This window comes from Oreochromis niloticus, linkage group LG11, assembly GCF_001858045.2.
Source record: "Oreochromis niloticus isolate F11D_XX linkage group LG11, O_niloticus_UMD_NMBU, whole genome shotgun sequence".
Classification (NCBI taxonomy): Eukaryota; Metazoa; Chordata; class Actinopteri; order Cichliformes; family Cichlidae; genus Oreochromis; species Oreochromis niloticus.
Window position 1 is genome coordinate 25050117 of NC_031976.2, and position 13592 is coordinate 25063708.

The 13592-nt window shown below is 37.0% G+C and overlaps 2 protein-coding genes and 2 long non-coding RNA genes across 4 annotated transcripts; 1 reads left to right on the plus strand and 3 right to left on the minus strand.

The window, feature by feature from the left end:
- Window positions 1-547: 547 nt before the first annotated feature.
- LOC100701965 (C-X-C chemokine receptor type 3) lies at window positions 548-5049 on the minus strand. The gene is made up of 3 exons (XM_005463951.3): window positions 4864-5049; window positions 3432-3812; window positions 548-3339 (listed from the first exon to the last, which is right to left on the minus strand). The coding sequence occupies exons 2-3, from the start codon at window positions 3810-3812 to the stop codon at window positions 2662-2664; spliced, it is 1059 nt and encodes a 352-aa protein (XP_005464008.2). The 5' UTR covers window positions 4864-5049; the 3' UTR covers window positions 548-2661.
- A 2593-nt stretch (window positions 5050-7642) lies between these two features.
- Window positions 7643-11014, minus strand: LOC100709758 (C-X-C chemokine receptor type 3). Its single transcript, XM_019364479.2, is given in 5 exon segments — window positions 7643-8110; window positions 8113-8721; window positions 8814-9188; window positions 10512-10662; window positions 10798-11014. Coding segments are annotated over 3 exon segments (1113 nt in total). The 5' UTR covers window positions 10512-10662; window positions 10798-11014; the 3' UTR covers window positions 7643-7981.
- A 199-nt stretch (window positions 11015-11213) lies between these two features.
- Window positions 11214-12194, minus strand: LOC106097037 (uncharacterized). The gene is made up of 3 exons (XR_001223368.3): window positions 11968-12194; window positions 11832-11892; window positions 11214-11302 (listed from the first exon to the last, which is right to left on the minus strand). It is a non-coding gene; the product is annotated as an uncharacterized LOC106097037 (long non-coding RNA).
- Window positions 11657-13089, plus strand: LOC109204163 (uncharacterized). The gene is made up of 2 exons (XR_002063717.2): window positions 11657-11781; window positions 12430-13089. It is a non-coding gene; the product is annotated as an uncharacterized LOC109204163 (long non-coding RNA).
- Window positions 13090-13592: the final 503 nt, after the last annotated feature.

Consider the following 13592-nt stretch of genomic DNA (forward strand, 5'->3'; position numbering starts at 1 on the left):
CCACAAAATCAGTTTGAATAAGAGTAAACATTTACTCACCAAGTCAGTGTATCAGGTAAAGATCCACAGCAATGACAACAATAATATCTTGAGCTGACGCTTCTCCAGGTTTGCTCAACATATTCCATAAAAAATGCACCGTGAACATGCGGACTGATCCGAGAGGGAGGAGGACGGTAGTCACGTGGCATTTTCAAAACACATCTTTCATCCTTCCGCACTGAGAAGCAAAACTTCCAGCTTACTTAGTTTTTCTAAGTTAAGACAACTCAAATAAATGGAGTTTATCAGCGTTTTTGCATAAAAAGTACTGGTAACTTATTTAAATTGAGTTCTAATAACAAATTGATAAAAATTGAGTTCAGCCTATTTAATATTTTTAATTAAACACAATATTACATTTTACAGTGCATGTCACATTATATCTCATTGTTTCCATCTATTACGTAAGATCCCTGTCACCGAGCCAGTGTGTCTACCGTTCATTTTTATGGTTTCAGTTTCCCGTTAAAGACATGTAAGCTGTTTTTACAGAAACTATTGCATGTGAGTTAAAATTTTTCTGTATCATTCTTACATGCATTCTTCATCTGTTTGCCAAAATAGGTCATGAACTTAACTTAAAAGCTTCTCCTCGGTTTACACAGGCCATTATAAAAATTTAATATATACAGAAAAAAAGAAGGAAGAAATAGACCAAAATGTTGCGCAGTCTTCTGTCACATCAGTTGACATGTACTGAGCAAAGACTTCATGAGCAGAAGACAAACAAGTCACACAGTGGTTTCATAGTGTGATTTCAATGCTGCTTTATGTTTAGATAATGCTTAAAATAAATAAGCAAATAATGCATGCAATAACGCAGCTTTTAAGTCTTTGCAGGCTCTTGTCCTGCACTGAACTCTGTACTGTAAACATTAAATATTGGGAGTTGTTTTAATAAGAAGAGTAATGGTATGTGTAAACAGGAAAGTTCACTTCAGCTGAATAAGATTGTAGAGCAGCATATATACTGGCAACCAATAAACTAACCAAAACAATAATTTACTCATTTTTTGTTCTTTTACAAAAATGTTTTTTACATGTTTATTTTGTTAGCAATTGTAACAGGTATTTCTCTGATTTTACTTTTTATTTATTTAGCAAGAAAATTGTTATTACCACAAATATAAACTCTGGGAAATAAAATTCCTCAAAAAAGAGCCAAAAGGTTTTACTGAGGAGTAGCAGTTTTGATTTAACTACCTATAAACTCACCAACAAACATGTTCACTCATTTAAGTGTTCATTTTACATTTTTATTTTACTTTTGCTTTGAAGTTTTGTTCAAAATGTGTGTTTTATGTCTAAAATTGCCTTTTAGAAACATGTTCTAACACCTCAGATTTTGAATTTTCCAAACTGTTAAGTTTTTTTTATATAAAGCTCAGAAAAACAGTTTGTTTAACATAAAAACATTAAAATAGTAGAACGTTGTTCAACAGTAAGAGTAATGGTGGCTTTCATTATGGTCTTAAAATCAACAGCAATAGACAACATTTCCAACTGCATTATAGGCCACAGAAATTATGCAATCCCACACACAAAAACAGCTGAAGTAATTCTGGGAAGTAATTATAGACCTATGCATGCATTAATTATACTTGTATAGGAGAGCCACAGAGAGTCAAGTCAGAAAAAGTAGCAGTGCCAATGCCTGTAATTTAAGCCTCACACCTCATCTTTCTTGCAGTGTGGACTGGAAACAATCTCTCTGCATGTCTAATATATCTCTTTAAATCCACTACAGATTTGATTTCTTGTTAATTAATTCCATATATTTCATAATGTAGTAAATATTCATATTGTTTACAGTAATTTTGTTGGTTTGTTTTAAAATGCCATTTTGAAGTAATGTAAATAACGTGCCTAGTAAATTTGAATTTTGTAAGATGTGGTGCCTGAATGTTCATTGGGTTGACTTTTGCTATGTTGACTATGTGAAGTTTTTGAAACAAAACTTCATTACTTGAAAAAAAATTTTGTGCAAATAAAATAAATATATGTCTGTAAAGGTGAATTTAGCCTTTAATCCTGAGAGTAAAATCCTCATTTAATGGTGCTTCCCAGAAGAATTCCAAGATCGAAAGTATATCCCTGGGTGTAAATCCTGATGTTTTCAAAAGCAGCCTATATAAACAGGAACAAACCCAACTTAAAACGACTGGGTCCCCACATAACACCAGTGGGTCCTTCACATTTAAAGAACTGATTTCAGTCAGTCAGAATTCTCTGTAACATCAACTAAAACTTTACACCTTGTACCAGAGACTACAGTTGTGATCAGAAGTTTATATAAATTCATCATGAGGATGAACTTCACAGTAATTTTGGAAGGGGAGAATTCTGGCTCCTAAAGAAAGAAAGAAAGAGTCAATCAAGAAATCAATCAATCAATGGTCCTCATTTTGGAGCTCCATGTATTATCATGGGGTGAGCATGACCATGAGAAAAGGTGGAGGGGAAAGCGGTGCTCTACTTACACTGTATTTAATGAAGGTGGGGTGCTGCTGCCTTCAACTGAGGACATAGCCAGACTGTGGAAGAAATATTTAGAGGAGCTCCTTAATCTGACTGAATTTCTTCTTTAGAGGAATCACGGTCAGGGGCCGGGGGAACAATTCACCTATGATTTGTTTGATGATTTGAAACATTTAAGTGTGACATGAACACTGTTTCCCTGCTCAGGAGCTGACGCCGGAACTTCTCACTCACAAAAGCATACAGGATGGGATTGAGGCAGCAGTGAATGAAACCCACACAGGTGGTCACTGTCTTTGCTTTCTCCAGAGATGTTGTGTCTGAACAAGTTTCATTACTGATATCAAAATTAAACGTTTCCACTAAGAGTGTGATGTTGTACGGGGTCCAGCAGATAAAGAAAACCACCACCACAGCCACAATAACTTTGAAAGCTCTCTGCTTTTGATGGCTGTGGGCACCACACCTCAGCTGATGCAGGATGCAGGTGTAGCAGAACATCATGATGGCGAAAGGAAGCACAAAACCCACTATGAGATAAATCATGCGTGATGCCAACCTCCAATAATATACTGCATTCTCATCAAATTTGCTATAGTTGTGAATACACTCTCTCCTGCCTCGTCTATCATCAAACATTTCTTCTAAAAAGATCCAGTCAGTGATGGAGAGAAGCAGGGAAAAGAACCACACCATCAGGCAGCTGGCCTGAACAACCCAAGGCTTCTTCCTTGAGTACATCTGTGTAGCATGGACGATGGACAGGTAGCGGTCCAGACTGATGCAGGCCAGGAGAAGGATCCCACAGTAGAAGTTAATCTAAAGAAATCAATGAGAGACAACAAACCTCTGCTAAATGAATTGAAAATACAGATATTTTCACTGCATCTTTACTTCAGGACAATACTTACTGTAAAAACACTTCCACTGATCTTGCACAGGGGAGTACCAAATGTCCATCCACCACTTTGAGCATACTGTGCAGCCCAGATGGGCAGCGTCACCAGCATCAGGATATCTGCCACTCCCAGGTGGAGGATGAAGGTATCTGTTACACTCCAGGTTTTCCTACTCCGAGCCAGTATCCTCAACAGCAATCCATTCCCAATTAGACCAACAGCAAACACCACAGAGTACAGAACTGGTATGAACACGGCTTCAAAATCGACAGTCTCAGTCAGGCTGCAAATATCATTCCCCTCATAAGAGATGTTCCAGTCTGAATAGTTATAGTTCTCGTAGAAATCAGACCTGTCAAGGTCCTCCCCTGTAAACTTTTCATATTCCATCATCTGTGGACAGAAAGAGGAATGGCCATTAATTTTATTTTCACTTAGACTCTGACTTGTGAAGTGGCTTTCAACCACATGGTCGCTCAGTCAGCCGGTCTGTAAAGTATTGGATGGATGGTTGGATTGTTCTTGTTGAAATGCAAAAATAATGTTTTTTGTGTTCTGTATTTAGTCTTTTGTTTGTTTGTTTGTTTGTTTAATGCATGCGGGGGGTTTTTTAAAGCTGCTGCATTAGATATTCAGTGCCTTCCAAGTATTTGGAAACACTACTATTATTTTCCAGGTAAAGAACACAGTGTGTTTTTTAATAGATAATATTTTTACTGTGAGGATAGGGTGAAATACCACAGAAACTGGATACATAATACTTTGCTTTGTACGGTTTATTATTTAATTTTTTTTATTAACTGAATTACTTGTGCCAATCAACATAAGGCAGTGTCAACCATTTCAGTCATACTATTGGTTTATTTTTTAATTTATTAATTTATTAATTTATTTTAACTGTTTTGTATTCAATCTTCTTCTTCTTTTATTTATGTTGGTACAATTTAGGGAAGAGAAACTGAAATACATCAACCAAGAGGAAGCATGTAAATTCACATTTTGCAACAAATTAAGAGTCAGGAGGCTCTAGACATTAGTGTGTCATAAACATAATGTCATAAACATAATGTCATAAACATACTGAATGTTAAAAAAAATATATATGTTATAGGAAAATATCACCCTTCACAACATCACAGTTTAATACGCTGTAGTTTGTCACTGAGGACTAAAGGTGTGTATACAAACAGAAAAACAAACAGTAAAGAAAACAACACAAAACAACCTTTTTGTGTCAAAATTCAATTTGTGATTATTTAGTAAATTCTTAAACTCATAATTAATTAATGTATAAAGAGAGTGATCAGTGTAGTTAAAATTCATGATATGATGTTGACCCAAATTTTACAATAATGACATACTCGAGAAAAATGAGAAATAGCCAGCATAGGATGATATATATATATATATAATAAAATAATATAGGAACAACATAAAAACATACCAAACTAGAAGTCTCTGATATCGTAGATCATAAGAATCTGACCAGTAAAAGAGCTCTACCTCCAGCAGTGCCGATAAAAGCATCTAAATCAGCTAAAGAGGAAGCTCGCACAAACCCTAAAAATAAAACCAAAAAATTACCTCCTCTACCTTGTGCTGTGTAAGAAGTTTGATGGGGTTTTTATTATAGAAAATCGTTAATGTTGTTTTGAAACAGTATTTTTGTGAAAAAATATAACAATAACTTTAAAATTTCAGCTTTACTTTTTAATTTACTCTTTTTTCCAAGACGCTGAGAATTAGGTTTCAGGCCTCATTTAAAAATGTAGCTTACATTTTTACAGAGCTATAAAATAATCCTGATCTGTCTAAATATATGAAATGTAACTGCACTTCATATATTTAAATTGTGTGTTTAAGATGTCTGGAACTAACTACAGCAGAGATAACTGAACCCATTTATAAATTTGCTGTAAAACTACAATTTTCTTTCTCCTTGTTACCCTTCTTTTTTTGTTAATAAAATGAAGATACATATATGATATAAACTTTTATGGAATCTGTGTGCAGGTCGTGGTTCCACTTTAGATTTACACATTTCATAACCCTGTCAAATAAAGAAAATTTAACAAATTACTCAACTGGTGTCAAATGGAAACTGAAACCTAGAAACCAGTAGTGCTAATCAAAGAAATGTATCAACTGTTTGATGGGGGGGGGGTTTCCTAATCTATCTTTCGGTTTTGATAGCTGCCCTTGTATAACTTTAACAATCATTAAGTCAATGTCAGTAAGATTTCTTTACCTGGCCTTTTGGTCCTGTGAGTGTATTGTATTAAAAACTGACTTGTTTATATTATTTTTAATAATGCATGTTGTATGTTCTGATGTTTTTGACTTCGTGTTCATCTATGTTCATTTGTAAGCTCAGTCAAGATTTGTTATTTTTGTCTTTTTTAGAGACATATTGCCAAAAGTATTCCCTCACCCATCTAATTTCTTGAATTCAGCTGTTCTGGTTGCTTCCACGGCCACAGGTGTATGAAAACAGGCGGGCAGACTGCTTCTACAAATATTTGTGAGAGAATGGCTCGCTCTCAGGAGCTCAGTGAATACCAGTGTGGTATTGTGCTAGGATGCCACCTGTGCAACTTGTACATTTGTGAAATTTCCTCACTACTAAATATTCCACAGTCAGTTGTTAGTGGTATTATAACAAAGTGGAAGTGATTGGGAACAACAGCCACAAATAAGTAGCCCACCTAAAATCACAAAGTGGGCTCAGTGGTTGGGTATGGGGTTGTGAACCTTCTGCAGAGTCAGTCAGTATAGACCTCCAAACTTCATGTGGCCTTCAGATTAGCTCAAGAACGCTGCGTAGAAAGCTTAATGGAATGCATTTACACTAGTGTGAAAATATGTATATGATGAAAAACTTTAGTGAATAAGCATCTAAGTAAGGTTGTCACACTTTCTGTAAATATTCCTGTGAAATCAAAGACTAAACCTGAAAACAATCATCAGTTTAATAGTTGTAATTTGTGCTTCAGAATTTAAAAAAAAAAAAAAATTTAAAAAAAAATATATAGCATTTTTAGTATATGTCAGTGTCACCTTATTATTTTAGTCAATTGCAGTTACTGAGTAAACAAATAAATGAATGGATGACCCCCAAAATTTTTTAACTTAATACTGAAAAACAGAAATAATTATTTTTGGTCCCAAAAATTAAAGTACATGAAATTCAATACTACAGATAAATTTTTAAACATTTAGCATAGTTATGGATGCTGATTTGAATTTTAATAGTTATACAAAGACCATTATGCAATCCGTTTCCATCTTAAGGATATTAGAATTAGATTTAAGAGATACTAAAATGCTTATTTATGCATTTATTTTTCCTAAGCTAAATTATTGTAATTCAATGTATACCCCAAAATGCTGTTGCTAGGTTTCTGACCAACACCAGGAAAAATTGATCATATTAAAATAAATGTAATTATTGTACTGGCTTCCTGTCTGTAAAGGGACTGATTGTAAAATACTGTTAATGGGTTATAAAGTATTGAGGGCAATGGACCTAAATATACTGGTGATCTACTTGAAGTCTGTGAGGCTCCTAGGTCTCTTAGGTCTTCAGGAATAGGCTTACTTAATATCCTAAGGTCTAGAACCTAACCAGCTGAGGCACCATATAGTATTTGTTTCTCAGTTATGGAATAAACGTCCTGTGGTGTGCAGAATCTTTTTTTAAATTGGGGTTAAACATCATTTTGTTTTCTGTAGCTTTTATATTGAATATTTACTTCATTTTCATTTAATTGTAAATATTGTGTTCCTATTTTTTTATATGTTTGCCTTTTTATGTCATTTTTTTGTCCTTGTAAACCATGTTGGATTCTTTTTGTATGAAAGATTCTATATGAATAAATTTGACTTTAAAAGAGGTTTTCCATTTCAGTCCATACGTGTTTTGTGTATGTCAGTAATATTTGTAGTAACTTGTATTCATATTTAGGTTTTTGTAGTTTCCAGCACAAAGTCAAATTTAAAACTAATTTTATGCCATGTCTATATAAAATAAAGTAAATTAAATGAATTAGTCACCAGGCTTCAAATGGAAACTGAAACCTGGAGACAAACTCATCAAAGGAAGGTCTCAACTGTTTGATGAACTGTTTGTGGTTTTGACACGTTTCCAAATTTGCCCGCATAGTTTAGTGATTTTAGTGAATAATCATCAAAGTTCTACTGATTGGCATGTTGGTCCTGTGGGAATTCTCATATTGGAAACAGACTTTATTATGGTTTACAATTATATAGTCTTCATTATAACATTTTTTACAAAATATAAATCAAGATACAAAAAAATAGTATGAAATACAAGCTGTTGAAAACATATTAATCTCTTTAAACTAATGATTCTCATGTTGTTATGACTTATTTCTATTACAATACTGCCCGGCAATTAGAAAAAAGAAATATTATTAGCCGTCATGTTCAATACTACGGAAGATAACAAATTACCACTGCCCATTTCAGGTTATCTAATGCAACAATATACAAAAGCACACTGTACATTCTGATGTTTATGTATTTCCCTGGTTTTGTCTTTCTCAGTTCGCAGGGGAGTGGGAGGTGTCGGCAGACTCAGATCAAATGGTGCTTCCGTTGCTGACAAAAGACTGGATTTTTGCACTAGCCACTTTGCAGGCCAGAGACCTGAGGATGCTAATTAATTAATTAATTAACAGCGAAACTTCACACCCACAAAAGCATACAAGATGGGATTGAGGCAACAGTGAATGAAGCCCACACAGGTGGTCACTGTCTTTGCTTTCTCCAGAGATGTTGTGCCTGAACAAGTTTCTGTGTTGCTGTCAAAATGAAAGGTTTCCACCAAAATCATGATGTTGTACGGTGTCCAGCAAATAAAGAAAACCACCACCACAGCCACAATAAATTTAAAAGCTCTCTGCTTTTGATGGCTGTGGGCACCACACCTCAGCTGATGCAGGATGCAGGTGTAGCAGAACATCATGACGGCTGAAGGGAGCGCAAAGCCCACTATGAGATAAATCATGCGTGAGGCCAACCACCAATAATATACTGCATTCTCATCTAATTTGCTATACTTGTAAATACACTCTCTCCTGCCTCGTCTATCATCAAACATTTCTTCTAAAAAGATCCAGTCAATGATAGAGAGAAGCAGGGAAAAGAACCACATCATCAGGCAGCTGGCCTGAACAACCCAAGGCTTCTTCCTTGAGTACATCTGAGTAGCATGGACGATGGACAGGTAGCGGTCCAGACTGATGCAGGCCAGGAGAAGGATCCCACTGTAGAAGTTAATCTAAAGAAATCAATGAGAGACAACAAACCTCTGCTAAATGAATTGAAAACACAGATATTTTCACTGCATCTTTACATCAGCACAATACTTACTGTAAAAACACTTCCAATGATATTGCACAGGGGAGTACCAAATGTCCATCCGTCACTTTGAGCATACTGTGCAGCCCAGATGGGCAGCGTCACCAGCATCAGGATATCTGCCACTCCCAGGTGGAGGATGAAGGTATCTGTTACACTCCAGGTTTTCCTACTCCGAGCCAGTATTCTCAACAGTAATCCATTCCCAAGTAGACCGACAACAAACACCACAGAGTACAGAACTGGTATGAACACGGCTTCAAAATTTACAGTCTCAGTCAGGTCGCAAACATCACCCCCTTCATAAGAGATGTTCCAGTCTGAATAGTTTTCATATAAATCAAACAAGTCATCCCCTGTCACTGTAATCTTTTCATTTTCCATCATCTGTGGACAGACAGAGAAAAGGCCGTTAATTTGGTTTGATCATTTGACGTGTCAAATGTTTTTCAACCACATGGTGGTGCCATCCACTATACATCTGCATGTACACCAGTGTTTTTGCTTGTTTCTTTTCAGTTACACAAACCAAATGCAAAAAATAATGTTCTAATTTTCTGTATTTAGCTTAGTCAATTCAACTAAATCTTCACTACAATTTTATTTATATAGTGCCAAATTTACAACAGGGGTTGGCATTAAGGCACTTTATGTAGTAAGGTAAAGACCCTACAATAATATAAAGAAACCCCCAAGAATCAGACAACCCAACAAGATGAAGCTTCTGGCACAACTGGGCTTAGGAAGCGGCTGCCATCTGCTGCACACAGGTGGAGGTGAGGGGAGGAAGACAAGAAAAAAGACAGAACATTTAGGTTTTCTTAAAATCTCAGCTATCGGATTTATTGTATCAAGACCAAACTGCTCCATTAGACATCCAGTGCCTTTCAGACAAATTTGGAAGCACTTTCCAAATATTTTCCAGGTAAAGAACTAATACCATCTACAAAATATAAGGACAGCATGGAAAACCACAGAACCTGCATATGTCACATTTTGATGTGTGGAAGCCAGATAAACTCAAGAAACAGGAGATAAGCACAAACATCCATTTTAATGCTGGTAGTTTATAGGAAAAGCAACAGAAGGTACCAAAGACTTGCAGAGAATGGCACATGACATCAGGAATCTCTAAGGAAACCATGCAGCGAGAAACACAAAAACTCATAAGTACAGGGAATACAAAATAACTCAAGTAACAAAAGGCCCCAAGGCTGAATATAAATCCCATTTCAAAACCAAAAAGAAATCATGAACACACACACACACACACACACACACACACACACACACACACACAGGTCTCTAGTTTTGATTAAGTGAATTACTTTACACCCTCATCTTTGAGAACTTCTTGAGTGAAAGAAAAAAAATGCTAGCAAGCTATCACACTTCAAACCACAGCAGATTTTAACACACAGTGGTCTGCTACCTTCAATCAAAGGTGTGTCTACTGAAAAACAAATGAGCAAGTAATACAAAGTAAAGCAAGTGTTCATCCTCAAAAGTCAATTTGTGATCATTTTATACATTTTTTTAAATTTTCACATGTATTTGTCCAGAGAGGGAAGAAAACCTGCCTAGTGAAAAAGAGCTCTACCTACAGCAGTGCTGATACACAGCATCTAAAACCACTAAAGAGGAAGCTGACATAAGACTCAGACGCACAAAAAAAAAAAAAACACCATAAAAAAATCCCCACTCCTTCACCTTGCAGGGTGCGGGCTTCAAAGTATAAACCAGCTTGTTTGTTTGTTTTAATTGTGTTGGCGGGCCATAATGACCAGATTAACTGGTGTCGTGATTAACTGGTGACGGTGTTCCAGATTAACTGGCGTTGGTCGAACAGATGTGTGGTAGACTTGCTTTTCAGGAGCCGTTACCGGAAATAAACGGTGAATATTTCATCTGTTACATTTGTGAGGTTGCCCTAAACACAGTCCGTTATTCTTATTGCTCTTGACTGATAAACTATTGAAAACTAATTCGAGTTTACCTGGTGATATTTTCACGTACGAGGCGAAAACGGCAAACAAATATACGTCACCACGCCGATGCTGTTCACAAGACCGAGAAAGTTTATCCAGATCTAGTCTTCGTTATTATTCACGCCGCATGTTATTACTCCGATTTCGACGTTGTCGCCTCACAACTAAAGCGTGGCATTGACTTTGTGCGCACTGAAAGTCGAGTCAACTAGCGCCACCTGTAGCCAAGTGCCATAGTCTACAAACAGATTAACTTATGACACACAGCTGCCCCTGGCTTTATCGCCACAAAAGGGAAGTTCCACAACTTACACTTGGAGCATTCAAATCGACCCACAAACATGTTCACTTATGCAATGGCAGCAATGTGGATTGTGAAGACTAAAACCAGTTATTGAGCATAGACAACAGGGATATTTTTTCTGTTTATTTACCATACATAACATCTGTAGTGGCCTTCTGTACAGGGGAAGACATTGTGTGGTACCACTTTCCATAGCACGTGCATTCAATCTGAAAGAAATTTTATGTTTTCAGAGTCAGTCGTGTAAAGTCATGTTGTTGAATGCAGCATCTAAGGTTGTTTAAATGTGCAGTTACTGCAGATTTCTGTGCACAAGTCTTAGCATTGGATCATTTGTTGTGTTTGTGTGTCCTTTAGGTGCTCTAGTGTCTTTAAAGTGCAAAGGCATGCAGGTTACCTGGACTATATGTTTTCTGATGGTGCATCTAGGTCAGGGGTGTCGAACTCCAGGCCTCGAGGGCCGGTGTCCTACAGGTTTTAGATCTCACCCTGGGTCAACACACCTGAATCAAATGATTAGTTCATTAACAGGCTTCTGGAGAACTTCAAGACATGTTGGGGAGGTAATTTAGCCTTTTAATCAGCTGTTTTGGGTCAAGGACACATCTAAAACCTGCAGGACACCGGCTCTCAAGGCCTGGAGTTCGACACCTGTGATCTAGGTGATCTTTCAAGCAATGATGTTGAGGTAACCAATCTAATGTTCTTTAGTCTTTGGTATTGATTTGGGTATCTTACACATTCATTTTCTGCACCAGAGCTTGTTTCATCACAGGCACAAAAAAGCTGGGAAGGTCATCTGAAAATATGCCACAAGGAGGATATACATATAAATATTTTAAATGAATATTCAATTGCAATTTTGGGGGTATACCTGAATTTTGGAACACAGAGAGCGCTGTCCAATCTTAGCCTGCCAACCCCTTCTTTGTCAACAGGGTAGTGTATTGTTGTCCCCGATAGAATTTGTTCTGCAAACTGACATTTTCTGTTAATTAGAATCTGTGTTTAATCAAGTACAATACTATGGCTGTAACATGGTAGACTAATGAGCCTGTATTAATTCAGCTCCATCTTATTGTGTGACGTTGCACTGGGTTGTGTGTGTGTGTGTGTGTCATATTTTTGGTGAGCCAATGGAGCTGGACTAATTAGAAGCAGGTGTAATTGATTGCACTGATACACTGGTCTACTTATAGCCCACACTACAAACACTGCTTTGTTATTTTGTTTCTCTGTGCAGGTATGTAATGTGATGAAATCTGATATGTTTGGGATGGATGGGTTTTGCACTATGAATTATATAGTGAATGTGTTATTATGTCTCTCTGTGCAGGCCAGGGCCTATTATATGCCACAGTCTAAAGGCAGCGGAGTTTCTGAGGCTGGAGTGACCACTCCTTGCAGGGTGGTGGGTCTCAGAGGACAACTGCTAACCCAGTTGGAGTTGATGTGTGGAGTGCAACTGTCGTTGTGGCATAGCTGGCTCTGGCCTTGGGACTGTGTTTTTACTTGATTCGCAAATGGGACACTGGACTATTATCTTTTGAGTATTGTGTCAACTATCTTTTAGAATTGTATTGACTGTCATCTTTTTGCCCACGGCTGAGACGGTTGGTCAGACCTAGAGTCTTTTTGGGTGTGTTACAATGACCATTATAGCTACCTTGCATACAAAGATACCAAAGGATGTAACATCCTGCTCCTCTGGGTGGGCAACAGTTGTGCTCCATTTTCCAATGGCTGGACATTACCTCCTAATCAGAGCTCTGTACAACTTCACTCATTGCAGAAGCCTCATGTGATTCACATGTACAAGTTGATCTTAACCAAATGGTAGTTATTTCTTAACTGTTTTTGCTTACCTTGTTACATTCTTGAACTTTGCCATTTGTTTTTCTATTGCCCCAAATGGGTCAACAAAGAGAACCCTCATCTTGTAGATACACCGTCTTAAAGAAAATTAATGAAAATTGTATTAAACGTAGTCATTTCATTTACAAGTCTCATGGTCGTGTGATTTCTTACAATGAGTGCCCAGTGTCTGCTGCGGCAGTCTGCTATATCATACTTTAGAACAGGGGTGGCAGGACTCCAGGCTTCAAGGGCCAGTGTCTTGCAGGTTTTACATGCATCCTTGATCCAGCACAGCTGATTCAAATTGCTAAATTACCCCCTCAACATGTCTTGAAGTTCTCCAGAGGTCTGGTAATGAACCAATTGCTTGATTCAGGTGTGTTACCCATGGCGATATCTATAACCTAAAAATTATGAATAGTCTAAATTGGAAGTTTCAAAGCCCACTCACCTTGCTCAAACCTTTTTGGACCCCTGCCAAACTGATGTCATTGAATAAGAGTCAAAAATCAATGCTGCATATTATTTTTATTTTTATTTATTTTATTTTTTTTCCCCACCAGCATCAAATAGGCAATTATGATCTAGAACAGGGGTGTCAAACTCCAGTCCTCTAGGGCCAGTGTCTTAAAACCCTTACAT